The sequence below is a fragment of the Narcine bancroftii genome, chromosome 11 (assembly GCF_036971445.1).
Source record: "Narcine bancroftii isolate sNarBan1 chromosome 11, sNarBan1.hap1, whole genome shotgun sequence".
In the NCBI taxonomy this organism is placed as follows: Eukaryota; Metazoa; Chordata; class Chondrichthyes; order Torpediniformes; family Narcinidae; genus Narcine; species Narcine bancroftii.
The window spans coordinates 78685193-78711671 of NC_091479.1; the positions used below are offsets into that span (position 1 = coordinate 78685193).

Consider the following 26479-nt stretch of genomic DNA (forward strand, 5'->3'; position numbering starts at 1 on the left):
GCCATATTTCCTCCTTAAATTGTACGTGACTTTCTCCAGGGGAATACAACTCTGAATTTCCATATTCTATCGTGTAATGTTTAGTTGAGAGTTGGACTTCCACATGAGACAAGGCGATCTTCACAAACTGAATTTGATATCTGGTCTGTTTAAAACTCATGTCCATAGTGTTTCTGGATCCTGTGGAAAATCCACCTTTGTAATTTATTTTTTCAGAATGTCCCCCTAGGTCCTCCCAGAAGGATCTCACCTTTGTACACAGCCAGGTTGAGTGGATAGAATTTCCAATCTCCACGCCACACTTAAAGCACATTTCTGAGATTTTTGGTTTAGAGTTATGTAATTTTTGTGGTGTGAGGTACAGCTGCAGGAAATTATATTGCACCAATCTGTACCCTGGCATTAATAACTGCTGTCATGTTGTTCAATCACAAGTCTAACCAGCACCACTCATGGATTATTGTGTTCAAGCCCATCTTCCATCTTTCCCTTGACTTGTTGAAGCCTGACTTCAGTCCTTGGAAGAGGAGATGCATCATAGAGATGAACTTGCGTGTATTCCCCTTTCAAATTAGAATCTTCATGTCATTACACATGGACGGGGCCATAGACAGTCTCAAATTATCCCTTAAGAAAGATCTTAGCTTCCAACACCAGGTATCCAGGATCTTATTATCCAAAGTCATGGGTATTAATTTGTTATGAGTCAAGGATGCTTTAGGATATAACCCCACCTTTATTCCAATAAATTGTTTTATTTTTGGCCACGCCCGAATTACATGTTTTAATATGGAGTTTGATATCAATTTAGTGTCTCATTTATATATAAACTCTCCTTCTATCTTTTCTCTGCCATGTATAGTCCAATTTGTGCCCAAGAGGAGGTACCACCTCCCTCAAAGAATGAGGCAATAAACCTTGACAGAACTTCCAATTTATAATCCCAAATTAACTTTTCCATGGAGATTCAAGCCACTTATCCATAAGAACTTTCTGACACATCTGTTGAGCATCTTAAAGAAGCCCTGGGGCAACGGAATGGGCAGGCGTGGAATTGATATTGTAGTCTTGGCATCACCTTCATTTAATCCAAATAACTCTGCCCACCAAAATTATGGGCAAGGTTCTCCATCGACCAAGGTCCTCCTCAATCTTCTGGAGCAAATTCAGTTCATATAAATTGTATAAATTCTTATCTACTTTTATCCCCAAATATTTAATGCTATCTTGTAGCCATTTAAATTGACTCCCTTGTTGGTATTGTCTGTAATCCCCCTTTGTCAAGGGCATGATTTCACTCTTATCCAGATTTATTTTATACCCAGAGATGATGTCATAATCCTCTTGTGTGGTCTTCAGTCTGGCCAATGACCACCCCCCCCCCCCACCCCCTGTCGGTCAGTCAAATATGCTAACACATCATTTGATAATACATTGATTTTATGCTCCTCCTGGCCCACTTTGAACTCCTTTATGTCTGGATCCCATCTAATGGCATCTGCCAATGGTTCAGTTGTCAGTATAAACAATACTGGGGACAGTGGGCAGCCCTGCCTACTGGACCTACACAGTGGGAACACTAGAGATATTTTCCATTTTTTAATAATAATTTCAGCTTGGGGTTTAGAGTGTCCTTACCCAATTAATAAATGGTTGTCTGAATCCAAATCTTTCCAGTATTTTGAATGAGAAGTCCCACTCCAGTCTGTCAAAGACCTTCTCCATGTCCAGACCTATGGCCATGTCTGGATCTACCCCATAACTGTGCCAGATACACTAAATTGAGTAATCTATTAATCTTTTCTGCTGATTGTCTCTTTTGTACAAATCTAGCTTGATCTGGATTGTTAACTTTGGTAAATATTGAGCCAATCTATTGACCAACTCTTTTGCGATAATTTTATAATCTACATTCAATAATGAGATGAGCTTTTAGGAGGCAGGGTTCAATGGGTCCCTGTCTTTTTTTGGGATCACCATTATAATTGCTGTTGAGAAAGATTCCAGGAGAGTTTGTGTCTCTACTGCCTGTTCACCATCTTCATAATAAGGGCATTGAAAGATCCTTAAACTCTTTATAAAATTTACCTGGGAGCCCATCCTCACCCGGTAATTTGTTTGTCTGCAGTGAGCCCTGAGCTTTCTCATTCTCCGCTATAAAGGAGGGGGCACTCAGCCCCTCTCGTTCGTCTTGTTTAGTAAACAGCTGTTTAGATCTTGGGATAATCTTCTCTATCTTACATGTTTGCATTGTGTTGTATTTGAGCTTTTTGTTCATTAAATTCCTATATTTTTCCTCAGAGCCTGATCTTTGATAGTCTTTTTCCAATTGGGTTACTTCCTGCTCCAAATCGTTTCTCTTTTTCATGTGCTGCTTTTTAATATCCAATTATTTGGCCCCTTATGTAAGCCTTCATTGTATCCCATATTAAGAAACTAATGGTAATAGATGGATGGGTTGTTTCACAGAATAAATCTATCTGAGCTCTAATAAAGTTACAATATTCCAGATTTCCAAGCAGCAATGAAATAAGGCATCATCTATACACCTTGGCCTGCTTATTTGGTATTATAATGGACAGAGTCCAAGATGAATGGTTATACAGTAACTGAGTCATGAACTCTATCTCCACTATCCTACCCTTCAATTGGGCTGATGCCAAAAATAAATCATTTCTAGTGTAGGATTCATTTTGCCTTGAGTAAAGGGAATAATTCCTCTCTCTCTCTCTCTCTCTCAGATGTTGATTTCTCCAGATATCTATTAAATTCAACTATTTCATAAAGGCCAGGGTAGATTTGGCTGCCCTGGTTACTTTCCTCACTGACTTGACCAAGACCGGACCAAGACAAAAGTTAAAATCTCCTTCAATCAAAACATTCCCTCTGTTACTTTTAAAAATATATTTTGTATAAATAGTTATTCATCAAAATTTGGGACATTTATATTCATAAGTGTTCATGATTCTGATTATATTTGACTATGAATGATTACAAATCTCTCAGCCTGTCAACGACCATGCCCTGGACCACCACCAAAACATTTTTCCCATGAGAATAGCCACTCCCCTGGCTCTGTAATTAAAGGAGGACATCACCATCTAGCCCACCCACCTCCTTTTTAATGTTATATGTCTTGATTTGTGAGGTGGGTCTCCTGTAGAAATGCTATATTTGCTTGCATTTTTTTTTGGTGTGCCAAAATTCTTTTTCTCTTTATTTACCAATTCATCCCATTTATGTTAAAACTCACAAATGTAATTGTCTTATCCGTTACCCTAGAGCCTCTCCATTATTTCCCTCCTCTTTCTTCTTTTTCCATTGTGCTTATCCTCTGCCCATCTTATTTCCATGCTCCAAATATAATAAACTTAAAAAAAATGAAAACTAACAAATCAGAAAAAGAAAAAGACAAGAAATACCCCCAAATAATCCCTCTCCCCATTCTCTTCATCCCCCTTGACTCCCTGTCCCCTCCCGGTACCAATATCCAAGCTATTAGTTCCAACTCCCCCATTATTTTGGAGTGTGCCTTCTGCACCTGTCTAATTCCTTCACTATTCTTTACCCCCTACTTAGAGCTCCCCATTTTAATTCTTCATTTAACTTTAACATTCATCTTTTAAAATAATAAAACATTCCCATCAAAATTCTTGCAATATTTACAACCAATTATTCCATTAATTCCATTAAAAGGCATAAAACCTTTTACCCACATTGATATTTCATCCCGTGAGGATCGCAAGGTTTTTATGTAGCCCATTGGCTCCTTAGTGGCCCTTTCAGCCCACGAGCCTATCCCACCGAATTGCACCCACTTGAGCAACAACCCCCAGTACATATTTGAATGGTGTGAGGAAACCAGAGCACCAAGGAAAGCCCCCACAGACACAGAGAGAACATACAAACTCCTTATTGACAGCGTGGGATTCGAATCCCAGTTCTAATTGCTGGTTCTGTAAAAGTGTTATGCTAACTGTGCCTCTCTAAAGATGAGATTAAAGGGATTTTATAGGATCTGTATAACCTGTCCTGAGTTTCTGATTATCCCAGCATATGAACATTATTAGTTTTCCATATAAGTATTTCATTATGTGAAGCACATTTGATTAGTTTCTTCATGAGACAGTGTGATATTAAGAAGTCTTGATGTGTAATGTAGGAGTGCATGTGAAGATAAAACATGATTTGAATGGAGGGTTTTTTTAAAAAACATCTATCTGAAATGTGTATGTCATTAAATTTCAATGTGCATATCTAAAACCTATCTGTAGTCCTCAAGTCTTTTAACTGAACATTTCTCGAGCTTTGACTTGCCAACATTTGAACTCATTTAACCTTCCTTCATCTTTTCAGATGCAGGATGCTATGGGCTATGAGTTACCTTGGGTCTATTTCGTGAGTCTGGTCATCTTTGGATCCTTTTTCGTTCTTAATCTAGTTCTCGGTGTGTTGAGTGGGTAAGCTGTAAATTTGGTTTCTTTATTCCTTTTAATATATGCATTATTTACTTCTTCCACCTTTTCAAGTAAAGTCCCATAATATGTTTCTCTTAATAATCAACAATAAAACTAAATTAACAAATACATCCTCGATGGCTTTGTATTTAAGCTGAGATAGAAATTGTAACTTTCAGATGTAGGCTGTCGGAATAATTTCCTTGCAGGAACTGAGCAAAATCCATTAATTATCATCACATTTTTAAAGTAAATGATACCAGAGGAAATTGGTGATCATGTATCCATTTTGTTATTGTCACACTAAGTTAATTTATCATCATTAACCTGATACTCTGTGTGGTCAGTAGGTAAAAGGCACTGGAATATTTTTTATTATGTTTATCTCTGTCATTTTTGATCCTCATATCAAGTCTTAATTATCAAGTCTTTCATAAAATCAGGGAACAATGTTCATTGCATGTGATAACTTGAAATGCAATGGGAGAGTGCACCCTTCGGCAGCACATATACTAAATGCAAAGGGAGAATAAGATAAGATAAATTTTATTGTCATTGCACAAGTACAATGAAATTGACGCACACCCTGATGGTGCACACATATATCAAACAATAAAATGTAAAAACAACACAATAAAACTGTGGTGGTACACCACCGGCCTACTGCAGGGGGCAACACCTGTACCTGCAGGAGTATACTGTCAGGCTACTGCAGGGGACAACCTCTGTACCTGCAGGAGAATAAGAGACAAGCCCCAACCTGGTCGGGTGTCAATCACCCTCCAGGATATAAGCCTCTCTCAAAGCTCACTCAGAGTTACTGCAGCTACAGCTAGCCTGGCTCTGTGGAAGTCTTTGTGGATTAAAGCCTGTTGTACAGTCTTTACATTGTGTGTGTCTGATTCTGGCTAACAGTGCGCCATAAAAACAATACAATATTCAATGTTTGGCAGTATATGTATAGCTCTGGGGTAAAAAATGTTTTTAAGTCTGTTTGTCTGTGATTTAATGGACCTAAAACGTCTATCAGAGGGCAACAATTCAAACAGATGATGATCAGAGTGATAACGGTCCTTCATGATTTCGGCTGCTCTGCTGAGGTAGCGATATCTGCATAAATCCTCCAAAGAGGGCAGTACACAGCCGATAATCTTCTGGACCATACTGATGACACTCTGAAGGTCCCTCTTGACTTGCCGAGCAGCTGGCAAACCACGTCGGAATGCAGTAGGCCAGCACACTCTCGAAGGAGCAGCGGTAAAAGGACACTAGCAGTTTCACCTGCAGTTTGACCTTCTTAAGAATCCTCAGGGCATGGAGTCATTGCTATGCCTTTTTAATTACCGCAATTGTTTTAGTAGTCCAAGAGAAGATCTTCTGCCATGTGCTTACCCAGAAACCTGAAAGCAGTGACCCTCTCCACACAGTCCCCATTAATGTACAATGTATAATAAGAAGCAAGCATGACATTTAATTTTGTTTCACTATTTTTGTTTTGAGTTCATGGGGAACTGAGCCTGTTTTTGTACTCTTCCAGAATCATACATATTGTTCCCAGTGCAGCTAAACTGAAGTTTTTATACTCTTTTTATACTCAAAACCCACTCGAGGAAGCCAAGCTACCATACACCTGGGTTACCACCCGATCCATTTACTGAGCCACTTTCAATAATCAATAGACCTGGGCCACCAGATCCCTCCACACATCACTACTTTTTATGTTCCCCTTTGACTTCTGAAGATGCAACATCAAACACTTATCTACATTGAACTCCATCTGCCATTTTTCTGCCCATAAATGTTACTGATCTTTATCCTCTTATATTCTTTGTTAGCCTCTGCAAAATATATACCTTCTCTTCTTTCATTAAAGCACTTTAAAAATATAAATTAAGGTAACAGTATAATGGTTAGTGCTCTTGGCGCTAGTTTAGGAAAATGTTGCTGTTCAATATTTGTTATGTTAGATATTAATCCAAAGTTATACATTAATGACTTGTGATTCAAATTTCAAAATTTGCATACAATGCTTAATATGTTGATGCAATATGTAGAGAAAAATAATAAACTTTAAGAGGAGAAAAACAATAAGACAGATAAAAGTTGACACACATTGATGATGTAAGAAGGCCAGATGTATTGTAAGTATACATTTTAAAATAGGTGAACAAACAGAAACTTTTGTATATTATGCTCAAATATTTGAGGCTCACAAGAAAGATGATAACAAAAACCTTTAAATAATTGTAATAGCTGAATGGAATACTAAAGCTATGAGTTTACACCTTTCAGTTTTCATGTGATAGCAAGAAATGGCTAAATAGGAGGGACATCACGTGATGGTGTAGGGCCAGGACGAAGAATCTGGCTCCTCCAGGAAAAAGTGAAATGAAAAGTCTGAAATTCATCTGAATAAATCATAAACGACCAAAAAAAAATGGAATACCACCAAAGAAAGACTAAGAAGCAAAAGAGACTATAGAGAAGATGAAAGAAAACAGCCAGAAGTAAAAAAAAAAGGCCTACCTTGGAGAAGAAGCCGGGACCTGTATGAAGCCCTCTATCTGGTCGAAGAGGGCCTCCCAGTGAGCTGTGGCGTCCTTGCAACAATAGGGTCGCCCTGATGAGTCGGGGAGGTGAGCGACTTGACTGCATATGAGCGAGGAGTTGCACGTGAGCAGTCAACAGCAAGGTGGCTTTGTCAGAATGGCTCACCAAGTCTTCTAGACAGGCTCCCGTGAAGTCCAAGAGGCTATCAGAGCTGGAAGAAAAAGAAGAAGGAGAGGAAGAGGAGGAGGAAGAAAAAGATCAAAGTCCAGAGGAAATATTAGAAGAAGAAGAAGAAGGGGTAAGAAAGAAAATTAAAATTATCCCTGAAGTTCAAGATACGTCAGTTATGATTATGGAAGAATTAAAGTTAATCAGATATGATATTAAGAGATCAGAGGTTAAAGTCAATAAAGTATGTGAAATTGTAAAGAGATGTAGAAAAGCATCAGGAAGTGGAAGAAAAAATTCAAAGCATTAATTTATAAAATCACTTTCTTCAAGAAAAAATAAATAAAGTGGATGAAGGATTGCGGCAAGTATTGGTGATGAATAAACAATTATTTGAAAAAGTGGACTCATTAGAAAATTTCAGTAGAAGAAATAATATTATTATTGGTTTGGAAGAAGGAGAGGAAGGGGATGATACCATTCAATTTTACAATGTTGAATTCTTCAGAATTTTAAAGGGGATATTGAGATTGAGCAAGCTCATTGAGCCCTTAAACCTAAGCTGGATCAAAAATCCAAGGCCTATTTTGGTTAAATTTCTTGGTTATCAAATGAGGGAAAACGTTTTGGAATTATCAGCCAAACAGGCTAAAGAATGAAAAGTGCTATTGGAATTTGGAGAACATAAGCTTTGAATAGTGAAGAGAAGAGTTTAAATCCAGTTAAAAATATACCATGGAAGAAGGTATATATCTTTATTCTGGAGGGTGGTAGCATTGTCAGGGACTTTAAGGCAATGCTTGAGGGTGGGGGGGGTGTTCTTTTCTTTCTTTCAAATATACAATCAAGTGCTTTTTTCTCTTTACTGTATTTGATGTGAATTTTGTATTTAAGACATTGGAGATGAACTGGGGACTGATGAAGGGGAATTATGAGAATGTGTAAGGATTTTTAAATTTCTATAAAGGATTAATATTTATGAGTTTTAATGTAAATGGGCTTCAAAACCCTATAAAGAGAGAGTATTGACATATATTTAAATATTGAAAGTAGATATTGCTTTTTTACAAGAAACACAGTTAATTGAAAAAAAATTTAAAAGGGACTGGGTTGGAATAGTTGTAGCATCGCATTTTAATACAAAAGCTAGAGGAGTAGCAATTTGGATAAATAAAAATTTTCCAATTAAAATACATAACAGTTTTAGATCCATTTGGTCAGTTTGTTTTAATAAATCATCAGTTTTTTTCTGAACAGTAGACATTAATGAATATTTATGCTCCAATTGTGGATGAGGGTAAATTTATACAAGAAACTTTTCTAAATATGGGGGAAGCTAATGAAAATATTTTAGTAGGTGGAGACTTCAATTTTTGCTTAGATCCTTTATTGGATAGATCTACAAAGAGTGTGTTAAAATCGAAGGCAGTAAAAATAACTGTCGTTAATGCAAGACTTGAATTTGGTTGATAATTGGAGAAGGATATATGCAAGAGAAAGGGATTATTCATTTTATTCTAATGGACATGATTCATATTCCAGAATTGATATGTTTTTGTTATCAACAAGATTACAAGGTAAGATACAGCAGGCTCAATATAAAGCAAGGCTTATATCAGATCATTCTCCTTTGTTTTTAGCATTAGATTTAGAAGTTAAATAGGATACAAGTTTTAGACGGAGGTTTAATAGTACGTTGGTGAAAAAGAAAGATTTTTGCCAGTTTATTAGAAACCAGATAAAGCAATTTTTGGACATTAATGCTGACTCTATCGATAATAAATTTGTTCTCTGGGATGCAATGAAGGCGTACATTCATGAACAAATAATGTGATTCAAATTGATAACTTAGAGACTGAAATATTGACTTTAGAAAAGAAATTACATAAACAATCATCAGAAGAAAAATGAAATCTTGTGAATAAAACGTTACAGTATAATAATACATTGCAATCTTACAGAATGTAAAAAATGATTATGAGAAATAAACAGTGATATTATGATCTAGGGGAATGAGCACATAAAGTCTTACCCTGGCAATTGAAAACTGAACAAGAATAAAAAGTTATTATTGCAACTAGAGATGAGACAGGTCACATATTTATAAACCTCAGGATATAAATAAATGTTTTAAGCCATTTTATGCAAAATTATATAAATAGGAATCTGTAATTATAACATTCATCGATTCTTAACTCAAGTAAACTTGGCTAAATTAAGTATGGGAGAAAGAAAATATTAGGAACTTCTTTTACAGTCAGAGAGGTTGCAAGAGTTATAGCTTCTTTACAGAATAATAAATCCCCTGGTGAAGATAGATTTACATCAGAATTCTATAAAGAATTTAAAGATGTGTTAATTCCTGTATTTATGCAAGTTTTAATACAATTGAAAAAAACTGAAAATTTGCCCGATTCTTTTAAGACAGCAATTATAACAGTAATTCATTTAAAAAAAGGTAATGACCCACTAATGTCATCGTCTTACAGACTGATATCTTTACTGACTGTGGATAATAAGATAGTGGCTAAATTATTGGCAAATAGATTGGAAAATTCTTTACCGAGGCTAATTAACAAGGACCAAACAAGATTTATATATAAAAAAATAAAATTGGTGGACAATGTAACTAGATTGATTAGTTTAATTCATATAACCCAAAAGCAAGAAAATTTAAGTGTTGCAGTCACTCTGCATGCAGAAAAGCTGTTTGATAGAGTAGAATGGGACCTTCTTTTTAAGACATTTACTACATTTATAAATTGGTTAAAGATCCAAGAGCAAGAATAGTAACAAATGGGCATATGTCTGATGATATTAAATTAACAAGATCAACAAGACAAGTTTGTCCATTATTGCCAGCTCTTTTTGTATTAGTGATTGAACTGCTTACTGAACCTATTAAAATAGATTTAGATATTAAGGGTATTAAAATAGGGCCTCACAATCATAAAATTTGTTTATTACCAGATTATGTGATTATTTATTTATAGATCTGGTAAATTCATTAGATAAAGTATATATGCAATTAGAACAATATGGAGCAGTCTCAGGATAGAAAATCAATTGGGACAAAAGTGAAATTATGCCACTGACATCAGGTGATTATACCCAATGTAGATAAAATATGAAATTTAAATGGTTGGAAAGTGGGATAAAATATTTGGGAATCTGAATTGATAATCAGTTAGAGAATATTTTTAAAATTAATTATGGGCCATTGTTTAAGAAAATTGAAGAGGATTTTTAAAAATGGGTTGTTTGCCAATTGCATTAATAGGTAAAGTAAATTGTATTAAAATGAATAATTTTTCATGAGTGCAATATTTATTTCAATCATTGCCCATTGATATACCTAAAAAGTTTTTAAAGTATCTAAATAGAATTACAAGGAAATTTTTATGGAAAGGCAAAATATCGAGGATTTTTATGGAAAAATTAATGTGGAGATCTGAATCGGGAGGTCTACAACTTCAAAATTTTGAATATTATTATAAAGTAGGCCAGTTATGATTTCTTTCTTCTTCTTTTGAGGAAGGAGAGAAAGTGGTTTGGGTTACTATAGAAATGAATCAGATGGGTGAAAAAGATTCTGAGGATTTTTTTATAAATATAAATTTTATTATTAACCGGAGAAATAGACACACACACATTTGGTTAGAATATGGCATAAGGTACAGATGTTGATGGAATTTAAGGGGTATGGATTGGGGAGATTGCCACTGGTGTAAAATAAATTGATCCCATTTACGTTGAATAATATAAATTTTATTAACTGGTCAAAAAGAGGAATAAAGTATATTAAAGGCTGTTATCAAGGGAGATATTTAATGACATTTGACCAATTAAAAACTAAATATGGAATACAAAATAATACAATATTTGGATATAATCAATTAAATGCTTATTTATGAAAAAGATTAACTGCATATGAAGAAATAGAAACAATAATATCAAATCCAAATATAAAAAAGTTTATATCTTTTAGCTATTTGTTACTTTTGAGGGGAGTAAAAAATTGTATAACTAGAAACAAAGGTGCGAAAAAAAATTAGGTATGGATATAACTGATAGAAATTTGACACAAATACATTATGCTAGTATGAAAAATACAATAAATGCCAGATATAGAATGGTACAGTATAATTTTATTCATCAATTATACTTTATGCCACAAAAGCTTAATAGACTGAAGTTAGATAATTTGAATGTGTTTTCAATTTAAACAGGATATAGGTACTTTTTACACTCAACAAGGACATGTCCCAAATTGAATTGTTTTTGGACCAATTTAATAGATTTTCTTCAACAGGTAATAGACGTTAAACTCCAGAGAAATCCTATGTTGTTTCTTTTGAGGGATATATCATGGGTTAATTCAGATTTAAAATTGGATTGATTTCAAAAGGAATTTTAAAAATCGCTTTGGCATTTGGCAAGAAATGTAGAGCTATTTCATGAATTTGGTATTAGAGAGATGGCACAAAATGCAAAATTGTATATTATGAGAATATTATGAGAATTATTTTTTGAGAATTTGGTTTCCATATATGCAAAAGATTGGCATTATAACTTTATAAGTAATTACATTCTGTTAATTGGTAGAATATGGTGTGAACTTTGTCACTCCCCGGCCTCACCTTAATATTTAATTTTATTGTTTTTTTGCTAGATGTTATATGTGTGTTTTTCTTTTATATATATATATATATGTATATATGTATATTTATATATTTATATACATATATATATATATATATATTTATATATATATATATATTTATATACATATATATGTATATATATATTTATATATATATATATATTTTTATATATATATGTGTGTGTGTGTGTGTGTGTGTGTATATATACTTAGATTTTGACCAAGTGTTATTATGTTACACAGTACTGTTTTATTTTATTTATGCTATAAATTTAATAGATATATTGATAGTTGTAAATGTTAAAATAATTAGGTCATAATTTTGTTATAAGATAATATCCAGTATTGTTTTTACACTAGTTCATTTTCTTTTTTTCTTCTTGTTCTGTCTTCATTTTCTTTTTTCTTTCTTTGTGGGTTTTTCTTTAGGGAAGGGGTAGGGGGAGAAAAAATGTTAAATAGCATGTATTGATTTTGAATATATAGTAATTTTGGTTATATATGTAATTTTTACAAGTGCCAATAAAATAAAAATTGAAAAAAAAGAAATGGCTAAATACATTCTTTCCAGGGCTAGACTGATAGGTGGCAAGTTGGCATGATTTTATTACAGTCCCAGTGCTGCCATAATGAATCCTTGCGATATTGTGAGTTTCCTTCAGGTGCTCCTGTTTCTTCCCACATTCCAAAGGTAATCATGGTTAGGTTAATTGGTCACTTGGGTGGAAGGGCTTGTTACCATGCTGAATCTCTAAATATATATATTTTTTACATTCCAAGTGCTGTTCAATGATGATATCCAACAAGATCTCCCTCCCGCAAACATTCAGTGCCATTGAATCACCCACTGTGGGGTTAACATTGACCAGAAACTGGACGGTAATGGCCATAAACACAATGTGGCTACAATAGAAGGTCAGAGGCTAGGAATCCTGCTGTGGTAATTCACCTCTTAATTTCCCAAATCCTGTCCAAAGCTCAAGTGAGGAATCTGATGGAGCACTCAAATGTATTAGTCACAAAGCACCTGGTATAGTAAAAAGGATTCTTCTGTAAGCAGTATAAGGAGGAAAATTACAGAGTATAGGATAGCAATGAAAAGAAAGATCATTTAGCACCAAGCAAGGACTGTACAAATTGGTAGGGTAATTAAGAAAGCATATGATGTACTGGCCTTCATTAGTTGGAAGATTAAGTTCAAGTGCAATGAGGTAATACTGGAACTCAATAAAACACTGGTTAGACCACACATTTCTGGTCATCTCATTACAGGAAGGATTCAGATGCTTTGGAAAGGATGCAGAGGAGATTTACCAGGATGCTGCCTAGATTGGAGAGCTAGTGCTTTTCTCCTCAGAGGAATGAAGGATGAGAGGTGACTTGATAGAGATAAACAAGATTATGAGGGTCATACCTCTATGACCCTCATACATCAGCTAGCACCTATTTGGGATGACACGAGCAAATACCAGAGGGCTTCTGTTTCAGGCAGTGGTTCTCATCCTGTTTCTTTCTACTCGCATGCCACTTTAAGTATTCCCTGTGCCACAGGGATTGCTTAAGTGGGTATGTGGGTGGAAAGAAAAAGTTTGAAGACACTGTTTTAATCCTACCTAATTGACTTGTTAATGTGCACGGTTTCATAACCCCCAAAGGAAATGGGCCAATGACAATTTTTCTCAAGCAAAATATTTCAGTAACAATTGGGTCTGGAGCAGTGATTCTCAACCTTCCCTTCCCACTCACATACCATCTTAAGCAATCCCTTACTAATCACAGAGCACCAATGGAATGGGGATTACTTAGGTTTGTGAGTGGAAAGAAAAAGGTTGAGAGCCACTAGTTTAAGGTGAGTGGAGGAAGTTTAGGGGAGTAAATACACAGAGAGTAATAATGCATTGTGGACAGTAGTGATGGAAGTAGGTACAACAGAGACATTTAAAAGACCCTTAGATAGGCACATGATTTAATAAAAATAGTGTTATGGGTGTGAGATAGGAAAGGATTCAATAAAGTTGATCAACATGCAGAGTACATATACAACCAGACAAAATAGTGTTACTCTGGATTAAATGGGCATACATGGACACACATACATAATAATCACATATATACATAAAGATGCATTTAAAATAAATATATCCAAATATTTTTGGGATGATTTATTCAGTTTCAGGATACTGATCATCAATCCACAGCCTGAGTGGGAAAAAAAAGGTCATGGAATAGGTTTACACAGGTTGGCATAATATTATGGGCTTAGGGCCTGGACTGTGATTAAATGTTCCATGTTCAGCAGATACAATATAAAACCAGTGGTAGTTTATTTCACACCGAGAGCAGTGAGTGCCTGGAAGGCATTGCCGGGGCTGTTGAAAGAGACTGATATAAATGGGACTTTGAAACAACTCTTAGATAGGATAAGAGAAAAATAGAGGGTGGTGGACTGTGAGGGAGGAAACGATTAGATTAATGTTGAACAGGTTTATATAGGTCAGCACATCATTGTGGACTGAAGGGTCCGTACTGCACTGTGCAACATTCTATTCTATGACCAAATGCAGCACATACACTTTGCTAGTTGAAAAAAATACCAGCTATCAATATATAATGATTAAATTTATAAATGTAATCATTATATATTGTTTAGTAACATGAATTAATGACTCTCACAGCACTTTTGTTTCTCTATTCTATGCACCTTTGTTTTTCTGGTACATCTGCTCATTGACTGCAGTGTGAGTGTAGAAGGCTTTTGAATTTCCATTGACGAAGCTGTCTATGGCCTTCCAGTTTTGAGGCCTGCATTATGTTGATAAGGACAGTAGTTTTTTTGGCTGCTGACTGATGGGCAAATTAGGGGCATGGCAGACAGATAGGATGTGAGATAAAGAATGGTATTTATCAAAGTAAGATTTGTATACTATAGAATTACTGCCAAACCTCTGATACAGTGCATTTTAATTCCTAATAATCATTTGAGGCAGATATTGCTGTGATATCCCAGAAGCTAATTTTCATATTCCCATCAAAATACACATGGATGCAATCTGAACTTGCATGACAGCAAGATGACCTTGGGTAACAGTTGTCTTATTAAGCCCCTTTCACACATGCAAATGATCCCAGGAATTAACAACCATTCGGCCTTTAAACTGCCTAGCGTGAAAGCAAAATCAGCTTAACGCTGGCATCAGATGACGTCATCTCACGTCGGGGATTGACAGCCTCGACCCCCTAGTACAATCCCTGCCGTCTGCAGACACCAGTGTTGCAATCAAGCAAGTGTAAAATGGGTAATTGTATTGTAGGGTTGAAATTACCCAATTTTTTGTATGACTGCAGGTATGTGAAGGAAGAAAAGATTAAAATGAAGGTATAAACTTTGCCAAGGGAAAGTTGCAGCGGGGGAGAGAGAGGAAATAAATAGCAATGGTGGACAAATTTTAAACAGCATGGGAAAATTGTTAGCGCTATAGCACACAACTTATAAAGACTGTGGGGGGAAAAAAGCAACAGTGGACCTGACCTCCCAGAATGCCGTGTGGTAGAGAAACCCCTCTATGACTGCTCCATGCATGCAGATGGGCATACAGCCTTTTCTCTGCTGCACAGCATTCTGGGAGGGCAGGTCCGCCATCGCTTTTCCCCATGTTAATTATAAATTACGATAGCGCTACCAACTTTCCCACGCTATATAAATTGTGCGCTATAGCGCTACCAACTTTCCCACGCTATATAAATTGTGCGCTATAGCGCTACCAACTTTCCCACGCTATATAAATTGTGCGCTATAGCACTACAAACTTTCCCATCCTGTTTTAAATTATCTACTATTGCTATTTATTGTTAGCACCTTCTCATGGTCCCTTATAAAGGTTTATATAGGTTGGCATAACAGCAACAGGGACTGAATGGCTCACACTGTGCTGTACATAAAGCTTAATTATGTTATAATTAGGCATAATTAATTTTGTTCAAATGTAAGATCATAATACATTGATCAGGATTAAGAGCACGCATCTCTCGATGCATTATAATGTCACCGGGAGAAGGTAGAACAGTCCTAACCCTGGCGATGGCTCCTTGCAAGTGTGAAAGCGTTCAATGTCCCAGTTAGGAGTGGTCAAATGTGAAAAGCCGAAACCCAGGACACTGAATGGCCAATTTATTGGGATGCAAGCATGAAAGGGGTTTTAGATTGCACTCTAGAATTCAGAAATGTAATAGCTGCAATTGGAGCTTCAACATCAGCTATCACAGTATGTTGTCAAGGATAACAAAATGGAGCCAGACTACAACAAACTACTTGATGTTGAATATAGTTTTTTGAATAGACTTGATGATGTATCAAGCTTTTCACTGTTCCCCATAACCCTAGATTCCCATGGCAAACAAAAGTGTGCTTCAGCATTGAATATATTTAATGTCTCAGCCTCCACATCTACCAACTCTGGGTAGAGAATCCAAAGATTTTCTGACATTAGCCTGATCTTAAATGGGTGATCCTTTATTCCAAAACTATGCCCCTCGTTCTTGGCATCTCATTGAGGAGAATTGTTTATCAGAGAGTGGTGTAAATTGTAACAGCAAAATCTTGCAACCATAAAAAGTTGAACATATATCCATCAATTATTTATTCCACAAGGAGTTTATCCACTTCTAATGTAATATCAATATTCGCTGCTTACTGACATAAGCCATCATGTTCAGTTTCATGGACAGATGTGCCTGTTTCAGTGTCTATTCTGCTAACTAAGAAGTTGTTCTCATGTTTTATAGTATCATAATTTGTAACGATCCTGAACCTGTTTTTTTTAAGTCAGACAAGTGCTAAAGAACCAACATTCCAAATAACTGAGATTTGATAGTTCTAGATTCTAATGTGGATTATATGCTATCATTAGTATGTGTGAATAAATTGCAGGTATATTCAAACTTGATTTGTATATTCTAATAGGAAGAATGCATAAGTATTGCGTGGTTTATATTTCAAAGTAGCTGGAAATGGCAGAAGAAGGTCAAACAGAATTTTGTGATAAAACCATTTGTTCAGGCTGGATAAATTATGTTGCTTCTACACCTAAAGCTTTCCTTCTATCTTTTGGGGCAAACAGAGAGTTTTCCAAAGAAAGGGAGAAAGCCAAGGCCCGTGGTGATTTTCAGAAGCTAAGGGAAAAACAGCAATTAGAGGAAGATCTCAAAGGTTACCTCGACTGGATTACTCAAGCTGAAGATATAGATCCAGAAAATGAAGATGAGGGAATGAATGATGATAAACCTAGAAACTGTAAGTGACATTTTCTTTTATCTGGAAGTGGTGATATTGATAGTTTTAATGTAATATTCATTGCAGATAATATTTGACACTTGTATACCATCCTTAGAAACCTTAATATAGTGTTTAATGTAATGGCATGGATATTGTTAGGTAGTCAAATTTTACACATCTGCAATCTGAATTTTTATCATTTCTGAAAACCTTGTGCCTGAGATGTTAATTACAAATAAGTGCCACCACTAAATGGTGGCTTTGTGTCTGTGACGTTTCATATCAAGGAGATTCAGTTGTGTTTCCGTGGGGAAATCTTAGAATCCACATAGCCGGAATGAAATCACAGTATTTGTTGCTGCTACTCAATTAACATTTTTAACTAAAAGTAATCAACGAATCACGGGTCCTCTACCGGCATCACCTACGGCTCCTAGAACGCTTCCACCAGCGTTGTCTCCGCTCCATCTTCAACATCCATTGGAGCGCTTTCATCCCTAACGTCGAAGTACTCGAGATGGCAGAGGTCGACAGCATCGAGTCCACGCTGCTGAAGATCCAGCTGCGCTGGATGGGTCACGTCTCCAGAATGGAGGACCAAGATCGTGTTATATGCCGAGCTCTCCACTAGCCACCGTGACAGAGGTGCACCAAAGAAAAGGTACAAGGACTGCCTAAAGAAATCTTTTGGTGCCTGCCACATTGACCACCGCCAGTGGGCTGATAACGCCTCAAACCGTGCATCTTGGCGCCTCACAGTTTGGCGGGCAGCAACCTCCTTTGAAGAAGACCGCAGAGCCCACCTCACTGAAAAAAGGCAAAGGAGGAAAAACCCAACACCCAACCCCAACCAACCAATTTTCCCCTGCAACCGCTGCAACCGTGTCTGCCTGTCCCGCATCGGACTTGTCAGCCACAAACGAGCCTGCAGCTGACGTGGACTTTTTACCCCCTCCATAAATCTTCGTCCGCGAAGCCAAGCCAAAGAAGAATCAATGCAGATAATAATAACTGATATTATTATTAAAGTAGTTTGTCTTGTAGCTCTGATTAAAAGGAAGAAAATTATAACACTAAAGGAAGCCATTCAGTCCATCATGCTGGACTATTCGAAGTAAAACTAACCAATATGATCTTTCTAGCATTTGATTCATATGTCTTATGCTTTTCAAGTACATACCCAACTACTACATCTGCCATCCCAATAGGAAATGAATTTCAGGTCCCCACAATCCTTTGAGTAAAATAATTTTAACTCATCTCAACTCTGACCTTTCTGTCAATTAAGTTGTGGATTACAGAAGAAAATCTGTGCTGAAAACTGTGTATGACTTTGGTGGAGTTTTTGTGCTGACAGCAGAAAAAAGTAGAAGTGAATTATTAGTCCCTAAAACAGCTGGGTGGGCAGTTAAAATAAATTGTATTTCAGGACCCTAATTAATACAGGTAGGAGGGTCAAAATTGAGGCAATTAATGTCTTTATGTAATGTTAACCTTTAACCTTGTATTTTGTTCATTTTTACTAATTTAACTCCTCCAGCATACATTTCCCGAGCCTTGGGAAATGAGACAGCTGAAAGTGACCAGTTGGCCAAACCAACTGGTTTCCAGCATTGGTTGTGGGTCACGAGAAATTAGAGTCTGGCTTATGATCAGCCTTCTACCCAACTTCAGTAATTTCTGATCTTCCATCCATATTTCCCAGACTGCGATTAACTGCTTACTCAAACCCTTCATCTGACCTGAAGCTAATTTGGAACTTTAATATTTGGCTAATCATTCCAAGGAGCAAAAGGCATACTTAGGTATGAATAAATATCAGATAGTAGTACAATTAACACAATTCAGTCTTATATCTGTATGATAATGATGAAAAAGTAACTTTGTGGTCAGCATTAATCTTACTCCCTTGATTTAATTAATTCAAAGTGATATTTTGATGTAATAGGACAAAAATGGTCAGTACAAGAGAAGCAAACAATGTACTATAACTGAGAGGGGCATAAACCCTGGTTGATGTCTAACTTCAGCCTCACAGAAAACGAATAGGTTAGGACCCAGCTTGATAGAGATGGCTGGGTGGCCTTTTGCCAACAGTAGAATATATAATATGGTCTAATATATGCTTGTGTTGATAGAAATTAATTTAATACAGTTATATTAATATTTTGGCCAAATAAAATTAATTGCTTCAATCATATTGAAGTAACATTAAATTATTGATCCTACATAACCCTACATAAATTTAAATCTTAGACCAAAATTCTCTTAGCCATCCCAGTGAAAAATATGCAACATTTGTTTTTTTCCCCCACATTGTGCTAAATGTTCATTTCCCAAAGAGAGGTTTGATATAACCACGGTGATTTAGTATGTTGTGCGGTGTTATTGCTGTGGTTAATTAGTAGGTTTCAAAAGCTTTGTGAGCTTGTAATATTTTTGTGATTGTTGATAATTTTTTCATCATCTAAAGCATTTTAGGATTGCATTTAAGAACATTGAATTTTTGCACTTCTGAAAATAGCCACAGGCTATTGGAGAATACATATTAAAAAGGCTTGCCATGCCTACTTGAGTATATGACAGCCTGCTTGGCTGTGTCACAACTGAAAGGAACTTCGGGATGAAGCATCTCATCACAGGCTTAGCAAATAAGGTGACTAGAGATATTTTATCTGTGGTGGGAAAACAAATGATGACACATGCTGCCATGAGGACAACTCTATTCATGCGAGTCTGTGGATAATATTGAAAAAATAAGTCATGAGTTATAATAGCTCCAAAGAAATAACTGATTTGTCACAAAGATCCAACTGCATTCCAAATGTCAGTAAATAAGAAATTTGAAGATGCTGAGGTGAAGTGCAGTACACAAAAATACTGGAGAAATGCAGCAAGTCGTGCACCATCCATAGAAAGCACAAGGCAGTCGACATTTTGGGCCCAACCTACCTTTCAGGTATGATGAAAAAAATTAAGCAGACACCTGAATAAGAAGATGGAGGACAGAAGAGTAAGGGGGAGGAAGTCAGGCTAGCAGATGATAGGTGGGAGGGGGTGCTGAGAGGTGATAGGGAGAGGATCGGAGACCTGAGAAAGATAGCTAAATGTATCTAATGTCCTTCGGGGAATGAAGCTTGCCAAAGTAGTTAACTTTTAAATGTTCTCTAAGTTGTCTGGCAAGCCACTCAGCTGTATTGCAATTGTGACATTGAAACCAAAACAATAAAATCATCTAACATTAATCTGGGTAGTATGACAATCCTGTTAAATGAGATAGACTCAGGACAACTTGGGCAGTTGTAAACTAAGCATTCATGAGGTACTGTGGAATGCAGTGCTTAAAAAAGATGGTTTTGAAAGGAGATTTGTGATGGAGAATAAATGCTGTTCTTGTCATTAATGCCCAGATCCTAGAAATGGAACCAAGAAGTCAGTTTGAAAGATGCAGCTGCTAGTAATTTGCCATGAATGAAAACATTATGAGAATCTATTTCTGCTTCATTGACTAAACTTGGCTGCAAATGGAATAAATTGGCCAAACCATTTGGATTTTGGCAAAGATTAAAATCCTAGATCTTGAGCTGGAGGGTAAAAGTTCAGGTTGTATTTTTTTTACAGTTAATGATCTGAAAGCATTTTGATACCAAAACAAATACCTCAGGCTAGGAAAATTTGATGGGTTGGATCTTGCAAAGCAAGGTCTACTGCCATCAGTGCTGACTTGTATGCAGTTAAATCTGCTGAAGTATTGCTGGACCTCTGCATCTTCAAACCAGATGACTCAGATTGAACTAATAGAGTGGGTACTACCTCAGATGTCCATCACAGGCTTTGACCAAATCCATAGCAGTGAATAAAATTTTATCTTTGATCCAAGTTGTGGATTTTAACAGTTGTGAATATCTCTGACTTTCAGATAATTAAAAATCTTTATCATGGAGTTAAAAATATAAGAAACAGTAAACGTTTCTTCACACAAAAAAAATTCTTGAAAGCTCTTAAGACATCAGCAGGAAACAAAATGATTTAAAAAAAGTCCTTACCTGCCTTCACCTCTTAAATCTGCTTGCATAATGTTCTAAATAAATCATTTAGATGTAGAAATGGAGAGATAATTCTCTGACACTGCACTTTCAAAAGCCAGTACCTCTGGGTCTTGCTGTATTGGAATCCAGCAGCAGAGCATTGTGACAGATTCAATCCAAAAAGTCCTTCATTAAGACCTGGTTTCTGTGCATACAAATCGCAAACTCCCAGCAACTGGGTAGCAGAACCCATTACATTGTCCCACATTTTAAAGATGAAATGTGATCAAAGCTAAGTGAATGGAATTTGTTTTGATCGACTTTTTGCTTGCATTTTATGGAATAGTTTATTTTAGTGATTTGTCATACCAAATTTTTCTCAATCTGCCTTTGTGCAAACTGAATACGTGAAGGTATATGTAAAAGACATACAGTGCAACTCGAATTCTCCAAAATCCTCATATATCCATAACATTTTAAAAATTTTGGATAAATGAGGATATTGAAAACAAATCAAAAATCCCCATTTCTCAGAATTTTTTTTGGAGCTGAACTGACCTCACAGGTTGAAAAAAAAATTAACTCAACACAAAATTAGGACGACAACTATTCTTGTTTCAGGTAACTCCCTCTCCACTCTCTTTCCATTTCTTCTTTACCTTCCCCTATAGACTTTTCTCTCCAACGCTCCTTCTCAACTACGTGCTGCTGTCTCCCAGCAGCAAGTGGTTGGAAGAATCCCTTGTCCTGGTGTCATCAAGGAGTAGGCAGGAGCAGGACCTTAGGTTCCCAGTCAGAAGCGAGACCTCAGGCTCAGTGGGATTCCCTCCCCTCCCCTTCTCTTCTATCCCCTTCCCTCCCTCCCTCCCTCCTCGGTACACCGGAGCTCCCAATGCCATCTCCGAACCTTCCCCTTGGCCTACTACTGCATGCATGCATGCACACACACATTCCTCTTTCTCCCCCCGCCAGTGTGCATGTGCGGTAGGCCTAAGGTAGGATTTAGCATCAGGAGTGGTGACCAGGGAGACAGGAGTCCGCTGACTCACCGATGAATGTTCCATAGTCCCAAGAAGCCTCCCTGGGGATCACCAGCAGCGGTTGGGAGGTCTCCATGATTGATGTTGGCGTTGTGACCAGAATTTATTTGGTGAGAATGAAACATTATTTTAATGCTTAAAAGGTATTCCCTTGATGTTTGTTGTTTAAGATTACAAGTGATTTGCTGTTGCTACTGGGTGTGGTGCGTTGTTAGCCAGAATCAGACACACACAATACAACAGGCTTTAATCCACAAATACATCCGCAGCGCCAGGCTGGCTGTAGCTGCAGTAACTCTGAGTGAACTTCGGGAGGCCAGCGCAGGTTTATATCCCGGAGAGTGATTGACACCCGACTGGGTGGGGCTTGATCCCTTCAGGCCGACTGATTGACAGCTTCTGCAGGTACAGAGGTTGCTCCCTGCAGCAGGCCGGCGGTATACTCCTGCAGGTATAGGTGTTACCTCCTGCAGTAGGCCAGTGGTGTACCGTGATATTCACCCCCTTCTTTAAAATTGTCCCAGGGTGGGGGGGGGATTGCGCAGTAACAAGGAATTGTACCCACTATACAGTCTCTGTGACTGTCGTAGGACTGGCTCCTGGTCACTGGTTGGAGGGGAATTGGAGGTGGGGGCTGGTGGCAGGGGTCTGTCTGACTGGTGTGGTGCCACACAGAGGTGTGGCTGGGGTCGACATATGAGGGTCTTATTGGATGGGTGGGGGGGGGGAAGGTTCATTTCCCAGGGCTGAAGTGGGCCCCTGGTGATCAAGGGGGTCCTGCGTGCCCCATAGCTGCCTGGAGACAGGGATGTATGCCCGGTCAACGTCGTTCTGGGTTGGATGGTGGTGTGGTGTGGTGGGTGCTCCTGCTGGTGTTAGGTCCCTGGTTGAGACGGTGTCCTCCCTGCCACTGCTGAACCTAATGTAGGTGTAATTATGGTTTGCATGTAGGAGGAAGACCTGCTCGACCAGGGCTTCGGCCTTGTGTGTCCGTACATGCTTACGCAGGAGCACCGGTCCCGGCGACATGAGCCATGCCGGGAGAGACATTCCAGTCACCGACTTCCTGGGGAATGAGAACAGACGTTCGTGAGGGGTCTCGTTGGTAGCTCTGCAAAGCAGCGACTGAATGGCATGGAGCGCCTCGGGCAGGGTGTCCTGCCAGTACTCCACGGCCCATCCTTTTGCCCTGAGAACCAGGAGGATTGCCTTTCAGACCACCCCGTTTTCGCGCTCCACTTGCCCATTGCCTCTCGGGTTATAGCTCGTCTTGCGACTGGTCGCGATTCCCCTCTCCGTCAGGTACTGGCTCATCTCATCACTCATGAAACTAGACCCCCGGTCGCTGTGGATGAAGGTGGGGTAGCCAAACATGGTGAAGATCAGCACGTCCATCATAGAGTGCCCAAGGTCAAGAGGGGTGTCCCTGATCAGCGTGGTGGCGGCCAGAACCGTCTCGGAGTAGGAGTCATCGCTCTCCAGTTGTGCACAGCGATTTATGGCATCCGGAGGCGTGGGGACAGTCGGTAGGGCGGCCTGTTCATCGCCCGTGTTGACTACGTCGACATCGGTTGTGGGGTGCAGCGTGCGGTAGCTGATGGCATCTGGAGGCATGGGGAGCATCGGTAGGGTGGCCTGGTCACCGCCTGTGTTGACCACATCATTCTCAACATTGTCGGGGGCCCTCCGTGTCAGCCGCTGCCTGGCCCAAGATGGCAGTGGCACGTGGGGGCCTGCTGCGTGGCTGGCCTCCTTCCCTAGCCATGTTCGTTGTGCTGAGGGAAGTGACGTCATCGCGGCCGGCGGCAGTGGTATCATTACGTCAGCCGGACTTGAAGTCACACTGTGTGCCGGAAGTGACGTTGTTGTAGTTCTCGGCGAGGGCGGGGGCTGGTCCAGGTGCTCAGGGCACATGCTGCAACAGTCACTAGTGGGGCTGGATGTTGCACCATCGAGGTTGGAGAAGGCGGAAGTAGTAGCAGGGACAATGGCGCCGCCCAGCACGCACACGTAGAGAGGTCCACGTGGGAGGTGGGGAGGTCGTAGAGGGCCTCTGAGCTGCCAGCTGGTTTTGAGAGGCACACTTTAGTGCAGTGGCTTTTCTTGCTGCATCGGGAACAATACTGGTTCCTAGCCAGGCAGTTTTGACACGATCATCGTTCTGATCCACACCAGAACCTATGGTACTTACAGGGGCGCTGGGTGCCTGCCGCAGCGATGTTTTCCTCCCCAGCTCGATCTGGGGCTGCAGTGTGAGAGAGCCATGAGGGAGCCTGGGGGGGACCTGGAATCGAAGGCTTTGATGTGCAGGGCTGCCGCTTCCAGGGTTTGGACCACTTCCACTGTCTTGGTTAGGGCGTAGATATTGTCTTCCAGCAGTTTTTGCTGGATGGCCCTCGAGTGTAGCCTTCAGACAAAGGGGTCCCGGATCAGCCTCTCGACCTCCTCTGCACCTATCCCATGTTCAGCAAGACACAGGCCAACTCTCACAGGTGTCCCAGGTAAGACTCAGCCATCTTCCCGGGTTGCTAGTTCGACAGTGGCAGCACCGAGAGCTTCATTCACCCGAGCGTGGCCCACTCCCTGAGATTAAAAGTCCACCCCACCACCTGCTTGATTGAGGAGGTACCTTGCACAGACTGCATTCATGGGGGGGGCTTGTACAATTCTCGAACGTGTCCATTGCACTCTTGTACATGGAGCAGCCTTTGGTTGCCTGGAAGGCGTGGAGACCCAGCTTTGACCGGAGTAGGACCAACCTTTTCGGATCTGAGTCCAGGATGCCACCTTCGTGTGCCTCGAAGATTGCCTCGACCGCATCCTGCCAGATCTCGAAGTGTGTCTGGACTTCCGGGTGACGTGGGTCGACTTCAAGGCTCCCTGCAATCAGGAGTTTTTCCATGGCAGCCATGGGAAAATTTTGTGGATTAAGTTGTGGTTCACTGTTAGCCAGAATCAGACACACACAAGGTAAAGACTTCCACAGAGCCAGGCTGGCTGTAGCTGCAGTAACTCTGAGCGAGCTTTGGGAGACCAGCGCAGGCTTATATCCCGGAGGGTGATTGACACCCGACTAGGTGGGGCTTGATCCCTTCAGGCTGACTGATTGACAGCTGGCCAGGTGTTGTCCTATCCCTTTACACTTCTGCAGGTACAGAGGTTGCCCTCTGCAGTAGGTTGGCGGTACACTCCTGCAGGTACAGGTGTTGCCCCCTGCAGTAGGCCCGTGGTGTACCACCACACTGGGTTATCAGAAAAAAAATCATTTATCCGACGTAGGCCTGGTCCCAAACATTTCAGATTATCAGAGTTGTACTGTACTATCTAATTCAAATAACTCTGGTCGTATCGTTACATTACATCATGATGCTATTGAAAACTATTTCTGTGTTGTCATTAAACATCTGACTAATCCAATTATGTGTTGGGTTTGACAGGTGTTTAACTCCTGGCTTTAAGGAGTGAGCAGATGCCAACTTGTAACAATAGCATACAGATGAGCTGTTAGATGGCGCTTTTTTTTTATTTTCCCTTCCTTTTGATAGTACATCGACAGGAAAATTCACATGAATGTTACTGGGAGAGGCGGACCTGAATTATGAGAGGCTGTTTCTGTTAGGACTTATCTCACAAGAGTGTTGGAGGCTGAGGAGGGACCTAAAAGTGATTTATAAAATCATGAGGGGCAGGCATAAGGTAAATAGTTGTTCATTTTTTTCTTGTCAGAGGGGAAAGAATTAAATGGGACGTGATGGGCATCTTTTTCACATAGACGATGGTAGGTATGTGGAATGAGTTCCAGAATAAATGGTAGAGGTGGATACAATGCGACATGCATGATGGGAAACATTTAGATAGGTGCATGATGGGAAACATTTAATTTTAAAAAAATTAAATTTAGACATACAGCACATTTTGGCCCAATCAGAGGAAACCAGGTTACCTGGAGGAAACCCACGCAGACACAGGGAGAACATATAAAGTCCTTGCAGACAGCATGGAATTCAAAACCCGGTCCCGATCGCTGGTGCTGTAACAGTGTTGTGCTAATTGCTACTCTAACCATGCCGCCCCATTTAGGAGGATATGGACCAGATAAAGGCAAATGGGACCAGCTTAGATAGACAACTTGTCATGGACAAATTTAGCCATTGTATATTAGTGACAATGTACTTACTAAGTTGCAAGTATGCGTGAAGTATTTTTTGGGTATAACACCACCCTTATGGCAGCTTTCCCTTACGCCCCTGACCACCAACCCACATCTCTCCTGTCACCTGATGATGAACTATAATTTCTCC

General features: G+C 39.0%; 1 protein-coding gene across 13 annotated transcripts in view; it reads left to right on the plus strand.

The window, feature by feature from the left end:
• Positions 1–26479, plus strand: part of LOC138745963 (voltage-dependent L-type calcium channel subunit alpha-1C-like) — a 488237-nt gene that overhangs the window by 209012 nt on the left and 252746 nt on the right. For 12 of the 13 annotated variants that reach the window (XM_069903575.1, XM_069903576.1, XM_069903581.1 and 9 more), the window contains 2 exons: positions 4357–4460; positions 16956–17128. In XM_069903575.1, the coding sequence (XP_069759676.1) occupies positions 4357–4460; positions 16956–17128 (277 nt within the window). Of the gene's footprint in view, positions 1–4356; positions 4461–13146; positions 13214–16955; positions 17129–26479 lie in introns of those variants that run through there. The other variant, XM_069903586.1, reaches the window with a different exon arrangement.